Source organism: Juglans regia, chromosome 8 (assembly GCF_001411555.2).
Source record: "Juglans regia cultivar Chandler chromosome 8, Walnut 2.0, whole genome shotgun sequence".
Lineage (NCBI taxonomy): Eukaryota > Viridiplantae > Streptophyta > Magnoliopsida > Fagales > Juglandaceae > Juglans > Juglans regia.
In genome coordinates this window covers 22284923-22307743 of record NC_049908.1, presented here as the reverse complement: position 1 = coordinate 22307743, position 22821 = coordinate 22284923, and the positions used below count along the sequence as shown (strand labels likewise).

Below are 22821 nucleotides of genomic sequence, written 5' to 3'. Positions count from 1 at the left end.
CAATTACAACAGCTACACAATCCGAATTGTAGACCCAGGTATTCATGAGGATAATTACTCCTTCATCCCTCGTTATTTTCTCAATCGTCGTAATTTGAGTTGGCCGGACTGGGATATTTCACTGATTTTTACTGAAGTTGTGGTTATTGTGAACTGTGAAAAGCCAGTGAGTTGGACTTCCCCTTTCCATTTGGACATGACTATTTCTACGAATTGTTTTAATATCAATAAGGGATATGGGTCTTCTTCCAACTCCTCTTTTTCTCAATATTCCAAACGGTACTTATATCTTATTGTTGGCGATGGAGCGAATGTGATGGATGTGGAGGAGTCGTGCACGATAGAGCAAATGTCTCTGACATCGTGGCCAGGACAAATTTATGGTGATCCTAATATTTCCTGTACAGACATCCACAATATATTCTCATATGGTTTTGAACTTTCATGGTATGGGATTTATTGTGGAAGCTGCGGATACTATAATTGCTACATCGATGACGATAATCAACCTTATTGCGTCCGACGGGGTGAGTAATTAAAAAATTTGAAATTAGAATTCTAATGAGATATTTATTATGTGCTGATCGATATATCTCGTCATTACGTTTCTGTACCATATATAATTAGCAGTACCATAGTTGTGATCTTCCACAATTATTGAACGTAATTTAATATGATCCCATTTTTTCCCTTTTTTATTTTTTGTCAAAACATGCAGGAAATACTTTCGTTATTTTCTTACTAAAACAGGCCGTAACTGCAGGTGAGTTTTCAATCCCCATAAGATGGACAATCCTCCATCTCAACATTGGCTTGATGCTATTAATAACCTGGAGAGAGTCACCTTTCAAGATAATGCTTTTTAATCTCAACTCACTACCAAAAATTGTTGTTGAAAATAAAATCACTCCTTCTATGCCAGACTAGTCTGCTTGCTGTCACAACTATTTCTTCCCTCTGTTCTTCATCAGCAATACTATACATAACAACTAATAAATCCTTAAAACAAGTTGCTGTCAAAGAACTTCTTTGAATTTTCTTTGAATGAAGACACCACACATCCTTTGCTGCTATACACTCCCAAAGTACATGTATTGTACTTTCTTCTTCTTCTAAACACAGTAGACAGTTTGGTGACTATTATTTTCCTTTTAACGAGATTTAAATTAGTGGGTAAGGCCTCTAAGCAAGCTATCCATAGGAAAACTTTTGCAGCATTTGCAATTTTTAATTTCTAGATTCTGTTCCAAATAGCTTCCTTGCAATTTGAATTTGAAGACTGGCTTTTATCTCAATCCAATATCTCTTTTCGTAAATAATATGCACTTTTTTACAGTAAATAAATTAACTGATAACTTACCTTTATTTCTTTTCTCCATGTGTTGCAGCTTATTATACTGGATTGTTAGGGCTCATCGGTAAAATCCCCTTACACTAGCTTCCCCTCTTCAATGAAAATTTGAAAATTAACTGTTGGTACTATACAACTAGTTTTTATATTTATTGATAACATAAATGGATAGAGGTTTTTATACAGTTTCGTTCGACATGGCTGACTCAACAGATTAATTGACCATTTACCTTTATTTCTTTTCTGCATCAACCACAGCTTATTGTATTGGATCCTCAGGGAACGTCGGTAAGAATTTGTATCTCTCTGATCTATTTGTCTTCTTTCATCATTTAACCAATCATTCCTGAAGCAATAAAACATGAAAATAGTTTTTTTTTTTTTTTGAATCAAAACATACCTCTCTGTATTCCATTAAGAAGAATCAATTACAATTTTATCCTGTAAAATCAAACTATACAGACCCTCAGGGCCATCTTCCATCCAGATTAACTCTTCATCTACATTCACTATAAACATGAAAATAGTTTAAACTTGCAGAAAAGATCAAATATATATTAATTACATACACACGCATATAATGTGTATATATATATAAATATATATACACACATATACAAAAAAATATTTGTACAGACATAGGATGTGCAATCCCCACACAATATTCTTAGAAAAAAAAGTTGGCCCCACCTCTAAAACGTGATTTTCTCATGGACTGCCCTGAGACTTGCACTTCACATCTTAAACTTGTATCTAGCATTACTTATATATAAATAAATATTATATATATTTGTAATATTTATTTATATATATAAAGATTGACGTGTTATATATCTCTGATCCAGCTAACATATCATATCTTAAGTAGTGTCTTTTCACTTTGATGAAATTCTATGAAGTCACTTAAAACAAGTTATAACAGATACTGTGATTGAGGATATTAAGATACAATATGAGAAGTGGAATTTCTAAAAAATTAAATAAATACTAACATGAAAAGCTTTAAAAGGCCCATACCTAAGGGCGAACCTTTTAACTTGAAACCCACAATAATATGAACTTAAATACAAAAGGCCCTCCTAAATCAAATATTTCAAAATTCTTCCAAGTAAACTAAACTAAACACTAGCAAAATTTCTCTTAAAGAATGTATGAACAGACAATTCTAAAAAATATGACAGTTGTATTTTCAAAAGTATTTCATTATAATAATTATATATTCAAAATACCTTAGGAACAAGCCTACTCAAACAACATCTGAAGTAGAAACAGAAGCCATCTTTATCCCCATGGCAGAGTTGTGCATATCTATTGTTAGCTAAGCAGAAAATAAATCACTATTTTATTACGAAAGTGACTGTACTCAAAACAGAGGCTAAGTTTACCCTTGTGGTATAGTTGTACATTCTATGGATAGAAAAGTAGAACAAAAATTAAATTGTCACTAAAGTGATTGCACTCAAAATAGAGACCACTATTTTATACTTTGGCAGAGCCAGAAATCAGAGGAGAACAAAATCTCATCCCTCAGGGTCTATAGATCTAATGCAATAACATACGAATAAGATAATATCATATAATTGGACATAAATTTCAGATTTCATATTTAGATTTTATGCAGTAGAGAAGCAGAGTACAAAAATTGCTCATGTCAATACCAGTCATTATAAAATGTCAAGTTTGAATGTTCAGATACAGGGACTGGTGCAGATAATAACCAAGGTTGCTTTCATGACAAAATATGCAAGTTTTTCACAAAACCAACCTCAATTAGTTTTAGACAACATCTAGTATAGGAGCACTGCTTACCTGAACTTTTTAGCACAACTGACTTGTCTCACAACATAATAGAGCTAAAACCAATCGATGCCTACACAAAATTAGTAAAATCAATAAGTTAATAGAATTTAACTAGCACATCTACAATAAGACATAATGCGCTAACTCCAAACCCGAACTTTCTATCCTGTGACCTAATGACCCAACTTCCACACTGGTGTCATAGTAGGTTAGACCTCCTTATAGAAAATCCATTTTTCACAATTTGGCAGTAACGCACCCAACCAACCAGGTTTCAAAACCATGTTTTTATACCAATTGACTCCCAAGTACTCGCTCATCTTCATGCCTACCCGCTTACTTCCATCTACAAGTCAACAACCAGATTCTATCCAGCCTCATTGAAACATTACACATTAATCCACTGAGCAATGCAATTCAAACTCCAAAAAATTCCTAAAATTGTCTCGTCACTACACAAAACATGTTAGCCATAGTCTTAACATATAAAGAAAAAGAGTTTCTTACCGACCTTGTAGAAGTGGTCAACTGGATTTGGTGACGGGGAAGTGCAACAAAAATGGAGTGGTGGGGAGCAATTGAGCGTGTGGTGCAGGGGCCTCCACTTGTCAGAATGGAAATACAGTGGCAACTTGGTTGTGGTGCAAGGCTTGGGCGGTGGCAGTGATGGTGATGGTGATTGGTTGCAACACAAAGCAGGCAGATGAGAGAGGGATAGACATAGATAGAGAGAGGCCGACTAAAAGAGAAAGGGAGTCGAATTGAGAGTGTGTAACATAGGCAAAACTGAGAGAGGGAGAGTGAAGTAAAAGGAGAGAGAGAGAGAGAGAGAGAGAGAGAGAGTGAGAGATGAGAAGGGGTCGAGGGGCTTACCAGCAACATGCTTGTGGTTGGGAGGAACAATAGTAGTAGCAAGACAGTGAGCGAAGCAACATGGGACTGAGGCGTGAGGCAAAGAGTGGTGTTTAAGGTGTAAGCAGCTTGACTCTGGTGGTGTGTGGTGGGGGTGGCCACTGCAACACTACAACGCAGCAAAGAGAGAGGTGGGAGATGACTGGAAAGCAAGATCGAGAGAGTGGGTGAGAGTTGCAGATGGAGAGAGAGAGAAGAGAGAGATACAAGGATGAATAGAAACTTACCAACATGATGAGCAACAACTGGCAACAACAAAGGATTGAGGCGGCGCGACCTATGGAGCAAGGCCTTGGCAGCGGAAGTGCATGACGGGCTACGACACAAGGGGGAGAAGAGAGAGAACGAAGTGAGATAAATGGGGGGAGAGAGAGAGAGAGAGAAGAGATTGAGAGTGAATCAAACTAAGAGAGATAGATGTTGGGGTTGGAAGAGAGGAGAGGCATTCGGAGTGGCGTAGGAACTTGTGACTGCGAGTGGAGGTGCATGTTTGACCAGAATAGAGTGCTTTTTGCACCAAAAAATCAACCATAATTCAAGGAATCAATCTGTGGTGGTGGATTGTGCAAATACGATGAGTATACAAGCCGTGCAGTGCATAAGAGTAAACCGATGTATGTGATTGATGATGAGAGAGAGGGCAGCAATATATTAAGTTCTTAGAAAGTCCCTAGAAGACATATGGTTAATGGAAAAAAAAATACCAAATAACACATCACGTATGAGACTTTCTAAGCACTAGGAAATCAGTGTCTTTAATGCCATGATAATTAAGTTAAAAGGGAATTAAGAGTGAGAACAACTTGTATTTCTTTGTATTTAAATGTATAATAGAATGCCATATATAAGTGAACAAGGTTAGAGGAATAATGAAAATTCAATAAATACAAAATAAGTCAAAGATAATATTTGATATATGTTAACTATAATAAGCTAAATATGGTATAAATAAGGCATATTACAAAATAAGGTTTACTACATTTCACAAAGCATTTCACTACTATTAACATAATTCTCATATCATATTCTTATACTCAAATATGCCCTTAGTGTTCAATTTTTTCCTTTTGGCACTCGTTTCAAGAGAAAGAAATTTGAAATAATATTATTAAAATCACCTACATTTTCAAGTATATATAACTCATCATGTATTTAATGTGAACATAACTTATCACCACTTTAGAAGTGTTCTACCCTATCTAGAACTGATGACTCTTAGCTCCATAATTGAAAAAACTCAAATTCTGGCTAACAAAAAACTCAAAGTTCTTCTACCATCTTTACTTCTCACAAAATTTACATCATCGTTCAACTATGTTTCATTTCAAATCCATGTATTTGGAATATCTTTATTAGTTGTAAGCTTTTTTTATTAGATTCTTGTTTAGTTTGAGTATTCTTTGAAGTCTCAGTCCAGTTTTTAGTCTTTTAATTTTAGTTCTATTGTTGATCAAGGTCATATGTAGCTCATTGTTGGCGAGGCCCCGTTTGGATTTAGAGTTAATCTCAACTCATCTCATCTAATCATTATAATGTTTCCAAATTTTCACACAAAATATAATAAACAATTAAAAAATTTTAAATCCAAAAATAATAATAATAATAAAAAAATAAAATTCTAACAATATTTTATTCAACTTTCACCTTAACTCATCTCAACTCAACTCATTATCCAAACCTCACCCAATCTTCTAGCTTATTGTTAGCCTTTGTTGGCTTTGGTTTATTATCAACTCATTATTGAACACAACTCCAAATTTGATATTTCAACTGCTAGCCACTTCATCAACAATATCACTTTCAACATCTCATGACAATCAATCAATGAATATGAAAACTATACTCAAGTTTCAAACTAAGATTTTATTAAGTATAATAATTAAATCTACTTCTTCTCACTATCTTAAACTTTTGAAACAAGTAGTGATTTTACAAGGTATCAGAGTAGAGATCTTAAATTTGAATCTTGACTCTAAACTTCACTCAATTAATTAAATGTTCCACATGTTACCCTAGCCCACTTATTAAGGGAGAGTATGGCCCACATGTGAGTGGAGTGCTAAAATAAATGCAAATAATTAAATTTACCTCTTCCCAACACCTTAACCTTTTGGGCCAAGTGGCGGTTTTAAATTTATCCTTTTAGTCAATACGACTGACATAATTTGGGTTCAACAAACAAGTTTAAGACGATTGCACTGTAATTTACCTGTACGTTCCTCTATTGCCCGATTCTGATTAGTAGTACCATTATTCATCATATGCTTAATTCTGAGGATTAACGTTGAACTTATCTTTAACATCACAAAACTCAATTCTTACTGAATACCCAAAACTCTATTTGTTCAATTCTTACATATGCTTAATTGTTTATTTGTTCTCATTTATTTCATATGAAAATGATTATTTCTAATTAAAATGAATCTATTTTCGTTACAAGTAGTAATTCCTATAATGATATATATTAGAACAACATTTATTGATCTTAGTTTAGCTAGCATTATAATAATTAAGGCCTAATTGTTAATTATTGAATTCAGATGCTGACGTGAAACTTTCTTTTTTGTTAAACCAGCAGAACCCATACCAATCTCACGATGTGAGTTTTCTATCCTAGAAAGATATCATATGTATTATATATAATTGGATGGGTTTTCTTTGGTAATAACACAACTGTTGGCACATTAATTCTTTTGCAGCTAATTTTACAGGTTTATTAATTGGATTACTGCTTGGTAAGAATCCCATGTATCTCTCTCTTTTTATCGTTTTTAATTGTTTTAGTAAATTAATCATTCCTCAAACTACGAAACAATAATTTTGAAATGGAGTAATTGGTCGTGAATACTACCTATATATTTTTTTCAAATGTACGACACAATGGTGACAACAGGTAGCTAGACTACAAATAGTGCAACAATAATAGGATCGGTTTTGTATAATTACATTTGTATTTTCCTTTCCAGAATGGCATGTGGCAATTAGTGTATTAGGTGCTCCATTTGTGATTGCATTTTTGATATATAAATGGCGAAGGAGGCACTTATCCATGTACGACGATGTTGAGGAATTTCTGCAAAGCCAAAATAACCTCATGCCAATAAGGTACTCTTTCTCAGAAATTAAGAAAATGACCAAAGGTTTTAGGGAAAGATTGGGTGAAGGAGGATTTGGCACAGTATTTAAAGGAACACTTCGAAGTGGACATCTTGTAGCAGTAAAGGTGTTAAGCCAATCCAAAGCAAATGGGCAAGATTTTATCAATGAAGTAGCAACCATTGGAAGGATCCATCATGTGAATATAGTGCAACTCATTGGTTTTTGTGTTCATGGTTCAAAGCGTGCCCTTATATATGAGTTCATGCCCAACGGATCTCTAAACAAACACATTTTTTCATCAGAAGCAAATATCCTCAACTACGAGAAAACATATGATATTGCTTTAGGAGTGGCTCGCGGGATTGAATATTTACATCAAGGATGTGACATGCAAATTTTACATTTCGACATTAAGCCTCACAACATTCTTCTTGATGAAAATTTGAAACCCAAAGTTTCAGATTTTGGCTTAGCAAAATTGTACCCGGTGGAAGATAGTATCGTTCCTTTGACTCGTGCAAGAGGAACATTTGGATACATGGCTCCTGAAATGCTTTACAAAAATATTGGAGGCATTTCATACAAAGCTGATGTCTATAGCTTTGGAATGTTGTTGTTGGAAATGGTGAGCAGAAGAAAGAACTTGCATGCATCTACAGAACATTTAAGCCAAATTTACTTCCCAACTTGGATATATGATCAATTCCATGATGGAAAGAATATAGAAATACAAGATGCCACAGAAGATGAAAGGAAAATATGTAAGAAGATGATGATAGTCGCATTATGGTGCATACAATTGAAGCCTAGCGATCGTCCATCAATGAACAAAGTCATCAAAATGCTTGAAGGAGATGCTGAATGCTTACAAGTTCCTCTCAAGCCTCTCCAACCATCACTAAAGAGGGAGATAAAGGGTGATAGAGATAATTCAAATCAAGCTTCATCATCAATTCAATCCAATGAATAAAGTCTTATTTAATTTTTATTGTTTATCTTTCTAAAAGTGAACTATGATCTCTTTCTATCTGTTTTTTTTTTTTTTTTAAGAGAAGACTTTATACAGACCGAACTATGAAAGTTTTGCTTCAAGCCCATGAAAAGAAGATCAACAGTATAAAATCATAATTTTTCTATGCTTGTCATAGTATACTACGCAGTGCCCTAAATTTTTTACACATCTCTCTCTATTATTTATTTTTCTCACTTCTTTCATCTATCTATTTTTATTATTTTCTCAGTACTTTTTTCATTTATTTAATTTTTAAATCAAATATATAAAAAATTTAGATAAGTTGTTGAATCATGAATGGTGCTCTTAAAAAATAGTTAGTTAAAATAGGAAAAGTAGGATGTAATGCGTTTTTTAGATAAAAAATATATATAGATTAGCCATTGGAAGTGCTCTTACAATATGTAGCAGCAAGTAATGTTTGATCTCGATTTGTGATAGCATCAATATTATTTTATTCAGAAGTGATCATTTTAATAATTGGTCGTAATAAATAACCAGTATAGCATGCAGTAGTTAATACATTACTTTGAATTAATGCTATTAGTCAAATTTAGTGCCTCAAATAGTAACAGTCCATATAAAAGTGCCCCAAAAATATTAAACTAACGTCTATATTATTTTTATATGCTTACTAGCTGTGGTTGTTCATCTAACACCCCCGACGTGAAATTACTGTGGGATTATTGAGGATAATTTAATTTGGCTTAAAATTATGTTTAATAAGCAATGTTGGGTGAGCCTATGATTTAAGATTTATTGAGGTTGGCTTGGAATTTTAGTTAGGCCCATAGGCCAAGGCCCGTTAAAATTTAGTGGATGATTTTGAATCTTATTAATAGGCTAAAATTGAGATTTATGGGATTTTTCTATGGGTCCAAATATTTTATTTAATGGATTATGGAATTCGAAAATTTCTTGATTTTAATTGAGATACTTAGGATCATAATTAGCCAAAAAAAAAATTGCCACCTTCAGTAGCCAAAATAGCCACTGCATGTGGCTAACTGCCACTATACACGGCTAGATATGCCATGTTGCACCCCACACCACTACCACGAGGCCACCATGAGCATTTCCAAGACCACACTTAACTATCCAAATGCCCAAAAAGCCATTGTACGTGGGTTAGCCACAACGTACGACACTTTCGACATCATCGACTATGACAGTCAGTGAGCAATGCACGGGTTATCCCTTTGATGGTATAACCCTCTATCCCTCGTTATTTATGTTAGATGTTAATTAGTTGATTTGGTTGTGGACTGTGCTGTTAGTATTTGTGGAGTTTGTTATGTAGTGTGGTGATGTGATGTGCGATGTATGTGAGGTGTTGGGCGTAGTTGGTAAGTGTGTTGTGTAGCATTGTGGACTATGCTGTAATACGCGGCGTCGTGTGGATTGGGAAGAGAGTGTGTGCTCTCGTCGCGTAGTGTGGAATAAGGAAAGTATATGCAGAATAAACCCTCCTAGCATAATGTGGAATGAGAAGAGTACACGTGGAGTGTGCTCTGTGTGACATAGTGTGGGATAAGAAGGGTATATGTAAAATATACTCTCCTGGTATAATGTGGAAAGAGAAGAGTACACGTGGAGTGTATTCTGTGTGGTGTAGTATGCGAAGGGAGTATACGATGTACTCTATGTGCTGAAGTGATGCACCATATGACGCATATACCGTCATGGTGATGGGTCGTAGTGTGTGTGAAGGGAGTACACGTGGAGTGTATTCCATGAGTTAAAGCGATACACCGTGTGGCCTATCACAGAGATAAGGTTGATTGTGTTGTTGATGGGCGTAGAACATGAAAAGTCGTATTGGGAACTGTGGAATAGTGTCCCGAAATAGTTATGGTGTGGCCTATAGTCTAAGGTGACAGGTGTCACCGTGATTGACTTATGACTGGGAGTATGCGTGTAGTGGCAGAACAACTGTAAAAAAGCAACAAGAGATGGTTGAAGGCCATTGATGGCCTTCAAAAATTGAGCCAAGAACAGATCCCCCCCTCTACGGTAAGGTTAATGGCTACTCCTCAGGGCGCATAGGACGGTCGCGTGGTCGCAAAGAACCGACCCCACATGATGAAGACAAATGATTGCTTTTAGAGGAAGCCATTGATTCATAATGAAGTTTGGGAGAAAACGCAGGGAAGTAGAGTCAACGAAGTTTGAGAGAAGATGCAAAGAAGCTGAGTGCGTGAGAGAGGAAAAAAAAGAACCAAAATAGGACAAGTGGGAAAAAGAGTGCTTGAAGACAATAAATACACGCGACGGTTAAGTGGAGTATGCAAAAGGGCTCAAAGATGAAGCAACGTTCTGACAAGGGGGCACGAAAGGACAGAAAACCCAGACAACAAAGCAATGCTATGATTACAAGTCTAATCATGGTAGGGGTTTAATCCTCTCCAGGGCTTGTCAGGTCGTATCACGGGCCGGAGCTATAGCTCAACCCAATAAATACCCATCACAAACATAACTAGGTACAAAGAAACTGGAACAGCCATACCTCTCACGTCAACAGCACCACGACGCTGGTCAAGCAGACCCATTGATGGCCTTCGAAAACTGAGCGAGCAACACATATCCCCCCTCTACGATAGGGTTAACGACTACCCCTTCAGGGCGAGTAGGAGGTTCGCAAGGTTGCAAAGAACCAGCCCTACGGGATGAAGGCAGAGGATTGCATTTGGAGGAAGCCATGGACTCACGATGAAGTTTGGGAGAAAATGCAAGGAAGCATAGTCGATTAAGTTTGAGAGAAGATGCAAAGAAGTAGAGTGCTCGAGAGAGGAGAGAAGAGAACCAAAAGAGAAGTGGGAAAAAAGGTGCTTGAAGACAATAAATACCTGTGACAGTTAAGTGGAGTATGCAAACGAGCGCGAAGACGAAGCAACATTCTAACAAGGGGGCATGAAAAGACAGAAAACCTAGACAACGAAGCAATGCAATGATTACAAGTCCCATCATGTTTCGCGTGATGAGACTTTGTGGGATAACTAGAAAGGGTTTAATCCTCTCCATGGCTTGCTAAGTCGTATCACCCCACCTGAGCTACAGCTCAGCCCAATAACCCATCAATCAAGGGCCTAGTCCATTTCAAGCATATAAGAGTTAACACTTAAAGAATAGCTGTATGAGGACTTCGGGGAAGAGGAGCCATTGGTTTATTCGGAATAAGCTAAGTCCCAATATTCCAAGACTTGAATTTCAAATAACAGATGAGAAAGTTATCACATAGCAACAGAAATATCGTGGGCTCTATTTATACTACCTAGGTATGACAATGAAACCCATCTAATTTGTTAGCTAGAGAAAGATCTCTTTTGCTATTGCTGACTTAGGTATCAAAGAAATTCCTCCAAACCCCCAAGCCACACGTTTCTTTGATTGCAGGTGATTATGCATCAGAAGATATGAAACACGTTCACAACATGGAAAGTTGCTAAATGGCTGTGTGGATTAACTTTTTCAATACGTCCACAAAAAATCTACCTAGAATAATGAATCTTGATATTTATGCACATCTCGAAAATTGCAACAAAAGTAAGAAAACTATTACTGGTTGGATAGATGGTTTCCCCTCCTGGTAAGATGGAATTAAATATTGATGGTGCCTCAAAGGAATATTAATTCGGGGCTTGCCAACTATGATGGTTTTATTAAAGACCATCTTGGAACTAATTCCTTGCTTGTGGTCAATTTTTTTTTTCCCCATTTTTTAAACATTTTTTAATATTTTTAAACAATAAAAAAATATCATTACATTAATAGTCACTTCTTTAACCGTTAAACAAAAAATAAAAAATAAAAAATAAAAACATTTCAATGCATATGATTGGTCAAAATGACGAGGCAAACTCTTAGGACATTCTATTATTTTCCTTACAATCATTAAAATGAAAGAAAACTAACACATTTTACAAAAATAAATATATTAGAAAAAACGCAAAAATATGAAGAATATCATTGAATTACCTTTAAACACTTGGAATTTAATAAGTTAATAAGGGTTTTTAAAAAACGTTATAAATGTTAATCAAATAAACAAAAAATTATATTAAGATAAATTAGGAAACAAAAAATTAACTACTTTATCAAATTAATTATAAAAATAAAAGAGAGCAGCAAACTGCCGCCCTCATGGGTGGCCACCAAGTGGTGGCCTTGGACGGCTACCGTTGTCGGTAGCACTGTCCAGATTTGACCGCTTAAAGGGTGCGCATTGGCAGCCACACCTCAGGGTGGCCAGATTATTAAACTCAACGGGGGCAACCTTGATCTGGTGGTCCAAAGAAGTTGTCGTCCAATGGGGTAGCCACGCATGTACACCCCTCGCCAGTGGATAGTTTGTTGGTTTTTTTTTTTTTAATCTGTTTTTTTTAATTTTGTTTATTTTCTAATAATAATCTCAATGTTCTTTTAATTATGAAGTTATTGATTTTGAAGTTATTTTTTTAAACTAATTTTATGGTTTTTTTAAAGAAAAAGTAAATAGTTTTTCCTTTCTTTGTGTTTTTATTCTTTATTTTGTTGATTTTCTAAGATGTCAATACTTATTTGATTTTAATTTTTTTTAATTATTTTTATCGTTGTTGCTAATATGGCATGCTAATTTTTTAAAATCTTTAAATGTTGAATGTACAGAAGATGACACATTTCGTCTTCTGATTGCTTATAGCAAGGTAGTCAACAACCAGGTCAGCATTTTTCGTTAGAAGGGTAATGGAGTTTTGACGAGGGGTGTAACTAGTCCGATTCGATCTAATTTTAGATATATTTTTTAGCTGAATTGGTATATATCAGTTTTGAGATTTGAGAAATTGATATTGCCCTAGTTACACCCCTAAATTGGTATTTTTGATTTTATCGGTTTCGGTACGGTTCGATCCGATTTTTTCAATATATTATTTAGTATATATATATTATAGTATATAATAATATATTGTAATATACTATAATATATATTATAATTATATTACATATTATAGTGATATAGTATTAATATAAGTATTGATACAATAGACTATAATGATAATATATAGTTATTTATATAGGATTTTAAAATTTAATGTTATATTAATCAGTAATTTATCATATAAGATAAAATTATTTCATATATAATTATATATATTACATATAAAAATTATATATAATATAAGACATTATATAAAAAATATTTTATACAATATAAAAATTTAAAATATATTAATATATGAACTGGTCTAATCCGGTGTTAGAAAAAAGAAAATAAAAATCGGACTGATTTCGACTGGTTTTGAAAAACATGAAATCGATACCAAACTGGACCTAACCACCCGACACCGGTTCAATCCGGTTTAGTAGTTCACCGTTTTGTTTTTTACCCGTAATTTTGACAGATGGACCATTTTAAAACGTTGATATAAATACAAGTGCTAGTTGTAAACTTTTTAAACCAAATGTGCTAGTTTTGAAAAAATAAAGATCACATAGAGTTGAACAGTGATTTTTCCTTTTTCTATTGTTTTGTTTATTTAGTTTTTATGTCAACTTACTCACTTTTTTTTTTTTTTTTTATCAAATACATCTTGAAAGGAAAATCTGAAGTCGATCGAGAAGGAAATCCTCAAGCATCTATTTCCATAAAACTTTTACTATTATTATTTCTTCTCCACAAAAGATTAGTTTTCATATGTTCTTGGTGTTGTTTAAGAGCTGGATTTATAAGTTTTGTAATAAAGTGGGGGTGCCCATGTGGCATGCCCCATTTGCTGCAAGCCGAGTAACACCTGGCTAGACGTGACGCCTAGGAATTGAAGTGCCCATTGGATCACTTCAATTGCACTTTAACGGCTGGGTTTTGCCCAACCGTGTGAAATGAAATTGATAGACTACTTTTGGTTAGAGGCCTAAAATTTTTATTTCTCTACGATGAACAATTTTGTAACCGATGTAGGAGGAGGGTGAGTGGTTGCAAATTTTTAGTTAACCGGGTTAGGGTTGAAAACTGGTATGGGCATATTTTTTAAATAAGTTTTTTTTTTAAACCCGACCAAAATTTTTCTAAATCTAACTCTGTTAAGAAAAAAAAAAAAACAAAAGAAAAAACTGGTATTGGCTATGAGCCTAGCAGACATAGGCCTGCACTGCCGAATCGAGCAGGGTACAAGCCAAGTTTTTCTTTTCAAGTAAAGGCTCGATCCTGATTTAAACCCTAGAACATAGAGACCAATGCAATGATCTTATATCTTGGACTACAGCTCAAAGCTACTGTAGTTGCTGGATTTTGATATGTGCGCGTAGGATAATAGTTTGATAAATTTCTTAAATATGTGCGCGTAGGATAATAGTTTGATCTTTAAATTCCAAGTTAGACTTTTATCTTCTAAAGGAATAACTTGATTGGACGTTTATCTTCTAAATGCAAGTGGCTGCAATATCACGAGTAGTCGCAATCTATATAATTTCTTAGCAAACAAGTTGGCCAATAAAGCTATGGACACCACAGATGAGAAAAAGGGGAATGCGTCATGAATGAGAGATTCCAATTCATTCAACTATCAAGAGGTGTACTGGTTATTGTGAGCTGTGAATTAAAGCCACTGAGGAATTCTCCTTCTTAGCTATTTCCACTACTTCAACCTGCTCTATAATATCCCAATGTTCCAAAGGGTACATATTGGACAGCACGACTGCTACTACCTTGGAATCATCTGGAGTAACTTAGAATAGCCTTGAAACATGACCTATTGGCACGTTTGTAAATATCTTGGTTTGTTTGTAATACTCTGGCAGCTGTTGTAACAGACTCTGCTGCAAATGGTAGTGCACTGCAGAGCACACCACATGCTTGTACAAATGTCAGAATCAGTTAGGATTCCCTTTTGCACATATATACACGAAATGTATACAGCCATTACAATTAATGAGAATTGAGATTATTCCTTCATCTTCAAATTCTTACAGTATCGTCTATGCTTAATTACACAGTGTGAAGTGGGGCTAAACGACATAATCTCTAACATTTTCTTGGAAGGTTCACCATGCCAAAAAGTCAAAAGAAAGACTAAAAAGTAGTCCTCCACAATCGTTTAATCCATACGATGCATGGCATGTAATCTGGTTTTCACAATTTCCTCCACATCGTAGAAAGCAAGGTGCCGACAAAGCACCACCAATAATAATTTTGCCTCGTCTCTCACAATTGACTCCGTCAACTCATGCAATTCAATGTCTTTGTGAACATTTATTGAACGAGGGCTTATGTTTACTAGTCCTCCTCTACCTACATCATTTAGTTACCCCTCTATCTGCATTATTACATACATATATATATATATGTGTGTGTTTGTCTGCATACAGCTGTGGAAACCACGCCCGCTCTCCTAATCCTAGTCCTATCTTTCTCTGACCTCTGGCTCACTCTATTGATGGGAAGAGGAATGGCCTTCCCTGTTCTGATCATGAAATTTTATGCATAAGTTATTATTCATTTTTCATATTCTGCATTTATAATTTTTTCATAAAATATGGATATATTTTTCATAAGATATAAGGGATTTTTCATAGGGTGTGGAGTGATAAATAGTGATTGATGAGAGAATTTTTCCAAACCTTTAATAGTTTTTTTTTTTTTTTTCAAGAAAAGGCTGCATCCTGATTTAAATCCTAGACCATAGAGACCAATGCAATGATTTTATAACAAGGCTAATTTCAGGAATGTCTTCAATTTTTTTTTTAAGATTTGATAAAATAGAGTATCAAGTAGCTTAAGCATGTACTGTCCATGCGTTTGATTGGCCCAAATAGTTTTCTTCAATCTAGGAAGGAATTGTTCTTGCATGTTACTAGCTCAATAGACTACTTCTATCCTAATAAGAATATGGTTAACATTGATTTGGAATTAATCTCCCATAAAACATAAGTTTGTGCGAAAATTAAGTTAAAAATTAATAATTAAATACTATGGCACAACAGATGATTAAAAGTGTAGTGAATTTTCAATCTTAAATATGTGTGCAATTAAATACACGTAGAATAATAACTTTGAGATAACCGAGAAGAAAGCGTAGTATGAACGTATAATCTATTCCGTTATTTTTTTCAAAAGATCATTTTCTACCAACCAAACTATGAAAATTGGGCTTCAAAGCAAACGTGCAAGATTGATTGTGTTTAATTGTTGCTGTAAAGATATAATTAGGCGACTCCAAAGCTGTGTTTGAGTTTGAAATTATTTTATTCAAAGAGAATAGTTTTCTCACTTATATATGTCATCGATCTCCCTACGCGAAGAGATAATTTTAATTGTAATTAGAAATTTCAGAGTCATTCCATCAAAATGTTTGGACAGAGAGCCATTCCAACAAAATTACCTTTCAGGATGGGATTTTCCAATCCAATAAATTATATTTCAACTGATCCCTAAAATCAATTTTTTCGTCCCCATTTTAAAATATCTTCTGAAGGAATAACTTCATTGGACCTTTATCTTCTAAATGTAAGTGGCTGCAATATCACGAGTAGTCGCACTCTATATAATTTCTTAGCAAATAAGTTGGCCAACAAAGCTATGGAAACCACGCCCTCTCTCCTTATCCTAGCTCTATCTTTCTCTGATCTCTGGCTCTCTCTGTTGTTGGGTCGAAGAGGAATGGCTTTCCCTGTTGAACTCAAGGTCCTTATAAGTACTGTTCTGGCCTTAATCCTTGTTCCTCCAGCTTCTAGTCATAAGAATAGTCATCACTACTGTCCTCCTTCCTGTGGCAATATCCCCAACATCAGCTATCCGTTTCGACTTAAAGGCGATCCATCAAACTGTGGAGACCAAAGGTTTGAGCTCTCATGTGATGACAACAACCACACGTTGTTATCTTTATATGATGGTAGTAAATACTATGTAAGCCAAATCAATTACAACAGCTATACAATCCGAATTGTAGACTTAGGTATTCAGAGGATAATTACTCCTTCATCCCTCGTTATTTTCTAAACCGAGATAATTTTAGTATTTCGAGGCTGCTGGACTGGAATATTCCATATATTCCATATTTGACTGCAGTTGTGGCTATTGTGAACTGTGAAAAGCCAGTGAGTTGGGCTTCCTCTTTGATCCATTGGGACACGACTTCTACAAAGTGTTCTATTATTAGTAATAGATATGGGTCTTCTTCCAACTCATCTTTTTCTCAAGATTCCAAACGGTACATATATCTTATTGTTGGCTATGGAGTGAATGTGATGGATGTGGAGGAGTCATGCACGATAGAGCAAATGTCTCTGACATCGTGGCCAGGACAAATTTCTGTTGATCCTAATATTTCCTGTACAGACATCCGTAATGTATTCTCATATGGTTTTGAGCTTTCATGGTACCGATGGGGTGAGTAATTAATAAATTTGAGATTAGAATTCTAATGAGATATTTATTATATATATATATTGTATATATATATATATATATAATAAATATATATATATTGTATTTTCCTATTCTAATTAGCCGTACCCGACACAATACCCATTTAAAGGGGATAAATATATAGGGGCTATTTTTGCAGCATTATAATGACCTAATTTTTAATTGAAGATTCCAGATGCTAATGTGATCCCATTTTTTTCTTTTTTTTTTTCCTTTTGTCAAAACATGCAGGAAATTTACCTACTTGGGTTATTTTCTTGCTAGAACAGGTCTATACTGCAGGTGAGTTTTCAATCCCCATATATAAGATGTGTTTTTTTTTTTTATACCATAATAAGCTAAATATGGTATAAATAAGGCATATTACAAAATAAGGTTTACTACATTTCACAAACCATTTCAATACTATTAACATAATTCTTATCTCAAATTCTTATACTCAAATAAGCCCTTAGTCTTCAATTTTTTCCTTTTGGCACTCATTTCAAGAGAAAGAAATTTGAAATAATATTATTAAAATACCTACGTTTTCGAGTATATATAACTTATCATGTATTTAATGTGAACATAACTTATCACCGCTTTATAAGTGTTCTACCCTATCTAGTACTGATGACTCTTAACTCCATAATTGAAAGAACTCCAATTCTGGCTAACAAAAAGTAAATAAATAAAAGGAAAGGACGATTGTACAAAGAAAGAACTCAAAGTTCTTCTGCCATCTTTACCTCTCATAAAAGTTTTGTCATCATTCAACTATGTTTCATTTTAAATCATGTATTTGCAATATCTTTATTAGCTGTAAGCTTTTTTTATTAGATTCTTGTTTATTTTGAGTGTTGTTTGAAGTCTCAGTCCTATTTTTAGTCTTTTAATTTTAGTTATCAAGTTCATAGGTAGCTCATTGTTGGCTCAGACCCCATTTGAATTTAGAGTTAATCCGAACTCATCTCATCTAATTATTATAATTTTTTTAAATTTTCACACAAAATATAATAAACTATTAAAAAACTTTAAACCCAAAAACCATAATAATAATAATAAAATAATTTTGTAACAATATTTTATTCAATTTTTACCTTAATTTATCGCAACTCAACTCATTATCCAAACCTCACCCAACCTTTCAGCTTATTGTTAGCCTTTGTTGGCTTTGGTTTATTATCAACTCATTACTGACCACAACTCCAAATTTTATATTTCAGCTGCTAGCCGCTTCATCATCAATATCACTTCCAACATCTCATGACAATCCATCAATGAATATGAAGACTATACTCAAGTTTCAAACTAAGATTTTATTAAGTATAAATAATTAAATCTACCTCTTCTCACTAGCTTAAACTTTTGAAACAAGAAGTAATTTTACAAGGTATCAGAGTAGAGAACCTAAGTTTGAATCTTGACTCTAAACTTTACTCAATTAATTAAATGTTCCACATGTTAGTCCTGCCCAATTATTAAGGGAGAGTATGGCCCACATGTGAGTGAAGTGTTAAGATAAATACAAATAATTAAATTTATCTCTTTCCAACACCTTAAACTTTTGGGACAAGTGGCGGTTTTAAATTTATCCTGTTAGTCAATACGACCTCGCATAATTTGGGTTCAACAAACAAGTTTAAGACGATTGCACTATAATTTATCCGTACATTCTTTTATTGCCCTATTTTGATTAGTAGTACCATTATTGATCATATGCTTAATTCTGAGGATTAACGTTGAACTTATCATTAACATTACGAAACTCAATTCTTACTGAATACCCGAGTCATGAATATCACATTAAATTGTTTATTTTTTCTCATTTATTTCATATGAAAATGACTATTTTTTATTAAAATAAATCTATTTTCGTCACAAGTAGTAATTCCTATAATGATATATATTAGGACTACATTTATCGATCTTAGTTGAGCTAGCATTATAATAAGAAAAATGCTATTTTGCCCTCTCAATTTGCCTCTTCATTTTGACACCTCATATATTTTATTTTATTTTTAATTATTTTTTTACTTAATAGTTAAGGAAATGACTAGTAGTATATTGATATTTTTTTTCTATTTTTTAAAAATGTTTTAAAATGATAAAAAAAATTATGAATAAGAAAATTGAAAAACAAAATAAAAACACAATTTTAGCCTAGCGGTGAAAACGAGCGGTGCTACTCTGGCGCTCTTATAATAATTAAGGCCTAATTGTGAATTATTGAATTCAGATGCTGACATGAAACTTTCTTTTTTATCAAACCTGCAGGACCCCTACCAATCTCACAATGTGAGTTTTCTATCCCAGAAAGATATCATATGTATTATATATAATTGGAAATAACACAATTGTTGGCACATTAATAACACAATTGTTGGCACATTAATTCTTTTCCTTCTTTTGCAGATAATTTGGTAGGTTTATTAATTGGATTACTGTTCGGTAAGAATCTCATGTACCTTTCTCTTTTTATCTTTTTTAATTGTTTTAGTAAATTAATCATTCCTTAAACTATAAAACAAGAACTTTGAAATGGAGTAATTGGTTGTGAAAACTACCTATATATTTTTTCAAATGTACGACACAATGGTGACAACAGGTAGCTAGACTAATAGTGCAACAATAATAGGATCGCTTTCGCATAATTAATTTTGTATTTTCCTTCCCAGATTGGCATGTGGCAATCAGTGTATTAGGTGCTCCATTTGTGATTGCATTTTTGATATATAAATGGCGAAGGAGGCACTTATCCATGTACAATGATGTTGAGGAATTTCTGCAAAGCCAAAATAACCTCATGCCAATAAGGTACTCTTTCTCAGAAATTAAGAAAATGACCAAAGGTTTTAGGGAAAGATTGGGTGAAGGAGGATTTGGCACAGTATTTAAAGGAACACTTCGAAGTGGACGTCTTGTAGCAGTAAAGATGTTAAGCCAATCCAAAGCAAATGGGCAAGATTTTATCAATGAAGTTGCAACCATTGGAAGGATCCATCATGTGAATATAGTGCAACTCATTGGTTTTTGTGTTCATGGTTCAAAGCGTGCCCTTATATATGAGTTCATGCCCAACGGATCTCTAAACAAACACATTTTTTCATCAGAGGCAAATATCCTCAACTACGAGAAAACATATGATATTGCTTTAGGAGTGGCTCGCGGGATTGAGTATTTACATCAAGGATGTGACATGCAAATTTTACATTTTGACATTAAGCCTCACAACATTCTTCTTGATGAAAATTTGAAACCCAAAGTTTCAGATTTTGGCTTAGCAAAATTGTACCCGGTGGAAGATAGTATCGTTCCTTTGACTCGTGCAAGAGGAACGTTTGGATACATGGCTCCTGAAATGCTTTACAAAAATATTGGAGGCGTTTCATACAAAGCTGATGTCTATAGCTTTGGAATGCTGTTGATGGAAATGGTGAGCAGAAGAAAGAACTTGCATGCATCTACAGAACATTTAAGCCAAATTTACTTCCCCACTTGGATATATGATCAATTCCATGATGGAAAGAATATAGAAATTGAAGATGCTACTGAAGATGAAAGAAAACTATGTAAGAAGATGATGATAGTTGCATTATGGTGCATACAATTGAAGCCTAGCGATCGTCCATCAATGATGAAAGTCATCAAAATGCTTGAAGGAGATGTTGAATGCTTACAAGTTCCTCTCAAGCCTCTCCAACCATCACCAAAGAGAGAGATAAAGGGTGGTAGAGATAATTCAAATCAAGCTTCATCATCAATTTAATCAGATGAATCAAGCCTTGCTTAATTTTTATTGTTTGTCTTTCTAAAATTGAACTATCTCTTTTTTTCCTTTTTTAAGAGAAGTTTGCTTCGAGCCCACGAAAAAAGAAAAGATCGACAATTTAAGGTCATAATCTTTCTATGCTTGTTGTAGTATATATACTTTGCAGTGCCCTAAAAATAAGTATCGATCTAAATATAGTTTGATGCTACTCATCCATGTATAAATTTTTTACACATCTCTCTCTTTCTCTCTATTATTTTTTTCTCACTTCTTTCATCTATCTATTTTCATTATTTTCTATCTACTTTTTTTCATTTATTTAATTTTTAAATTAAATATATAAAAAATTTAGATAAGTTGTTGAATCATGAATGGTACTCTTAAAAAAATAGATAGTTAAAATATGAAAAGTAGGATGCAATGAGTTTTTTCAGATAAAAAATATATATAGATTAGCCATTGAAAGTGCTCTTACAATATGTAGCAGCAAGTAATGTTTGATCTCGATCTGTGATAGCATCAATTTTATTTTATTCAGAAGTGATCATATTAAAATTGAGAAAAGTTCAATTGAGATTTATGGGATTTTTCATGAATAGGCTATGTTTCCAAAAATTTTATTTGATGGATTATGAAATTCGAAAATTTCTTGATTTTAATTGAGGTACTTAGGATCATAATTAGACAAAAAAAATGCATTATTAGTTTCATTACAAATTTTAAAAATTTAGGTGTAATTATAATTATATTTTTTATTTTTGGATGTTAAGTAGACCAATAATAGAATGCCATGTGTCACCATAGTCTCAATATTAGCCTGTAGGACCTTCATATTAGGTACGTTGGATGACACACATTTGTGAAATGGCTTTCCGTTAATTTCATTACTGTAGCACCAAATATTTAAGGCGTGCTTGAGATTGCGATAAGAGCTTTAAAAAGTATTTAAATAGCCTTCAAAGTTTTTTAATGAGAAAATTAAATTATTTAGGTGTTATGTATTAAAATATTTGTAATCTCAAATAAGTTAAAAAGTACGTTTAATCTCAAACGTGTTTTTTCAAATAATGTAGAATATAATTTGAATTTAAAAAAAACCATTGTTAATGGACGAAAATATCCATATAATTTTAAGATAATTACAATTTTCAAATTTTTAATAATATGCTCATAATCTTTAAAAATTCAAATAATCGTTATTTTTACATCGTGAAAAAGCATTTTTTAAATCTATTTCAAAACAAAGATAACATGTTCAAAAGTGATTTAAATATATGGTTACCAAATAATAAATAATTTTTTAATAGTAAAACTTATTATTTAAATTATAAATTATAAATCCTAAGGTCATAAGTTATATTTTTCACTGCATTCCAAACATGCAATTAGACTAGGAAAGAAGACCCTTGCATTAATATTAAACCAAACCATGGTTGTTGTTTCCTTTCCAAGTATATTATTCGATGAGTTTTGTTACTCATCATTTTCACATATCA

At 33.6% G+C, this 22821-nt stretch overlaps 1 protein-coding gene across 3 annotated transcripts; it reads left to right on the top strand.

The window, feature by feature from the left end:
• The first annotated feature begins 243 nt into the window (after nt 1-243).
• On the top strand, nt 244-21564 carry LOC109017678 (rust resistance kinase Lr10-like). Of its 3 annotated transcripts, XM_035692956.1 has the most exons (6): nt 244-527; nt 719-763; nt 1389-1418; nt 1610-1639; nt 19969-20004; nt 20232-21564. In XM_035692956.1, exons 1-6 carry the CDS (start codon nt 317-319, stop codon nt 21320-21322), a joined length of 1443 nt encoding a protein of 480 aa, XP_035548849.1. In that variant the 5' UTR covers nt 244-316; the 3' UTR covers nt 21323-21564. The 3 variants fall into 3 exon arrangements, with proteins under 3 accessions (XP_035548849.1, XP_035548850.1, XP_035548851.1); XM_035692957.1 differs by lacking the exons at nt 244-527; nt 719-763; nt 1389-1418; nt 1610-1639 and adding exons at nt 16702-17535; nt 17806-17856; nt 19831-19851; XM_035692958.1 differs by lacking the exons at nt 244-527; nt 719-763; nt 1389-1418; nt 1610-1639; nt 19969-20004 and adding exons at nt 16702-17535; nt 17806-17856; nt 19831-19851.
• Nucleotides 21565-22821: the final 1257 nt, after the last annotated feature.

What these genes read in the sequence shown, in the direction of transcription:
- LOC109017678 (XM_035692956.1), top strand. Translation starts at nt 317, where the DNA reads ATGGATGTGGAGGAGTCGTGCACGATAGAGCAAATGTCTCTGACATCG. An exon ending in ACCTTATTGCGTCCGACGGG is followed by an intron (nt 528 to 718) that starts GTGAGTAATTAA and finishes CAAAACATGCAG; the next exon opens with GAAATACTTTCGTTATTTTC. An exon ending in ATTAATTGGATTACTGTTCG is followed by an intron (nt 20,005 to 20,231) that starts GTAAGAATCTCA and finishes TTTCCTTCCCAG; the next exon opens with ATTGGCATGTGGCAATCAGT.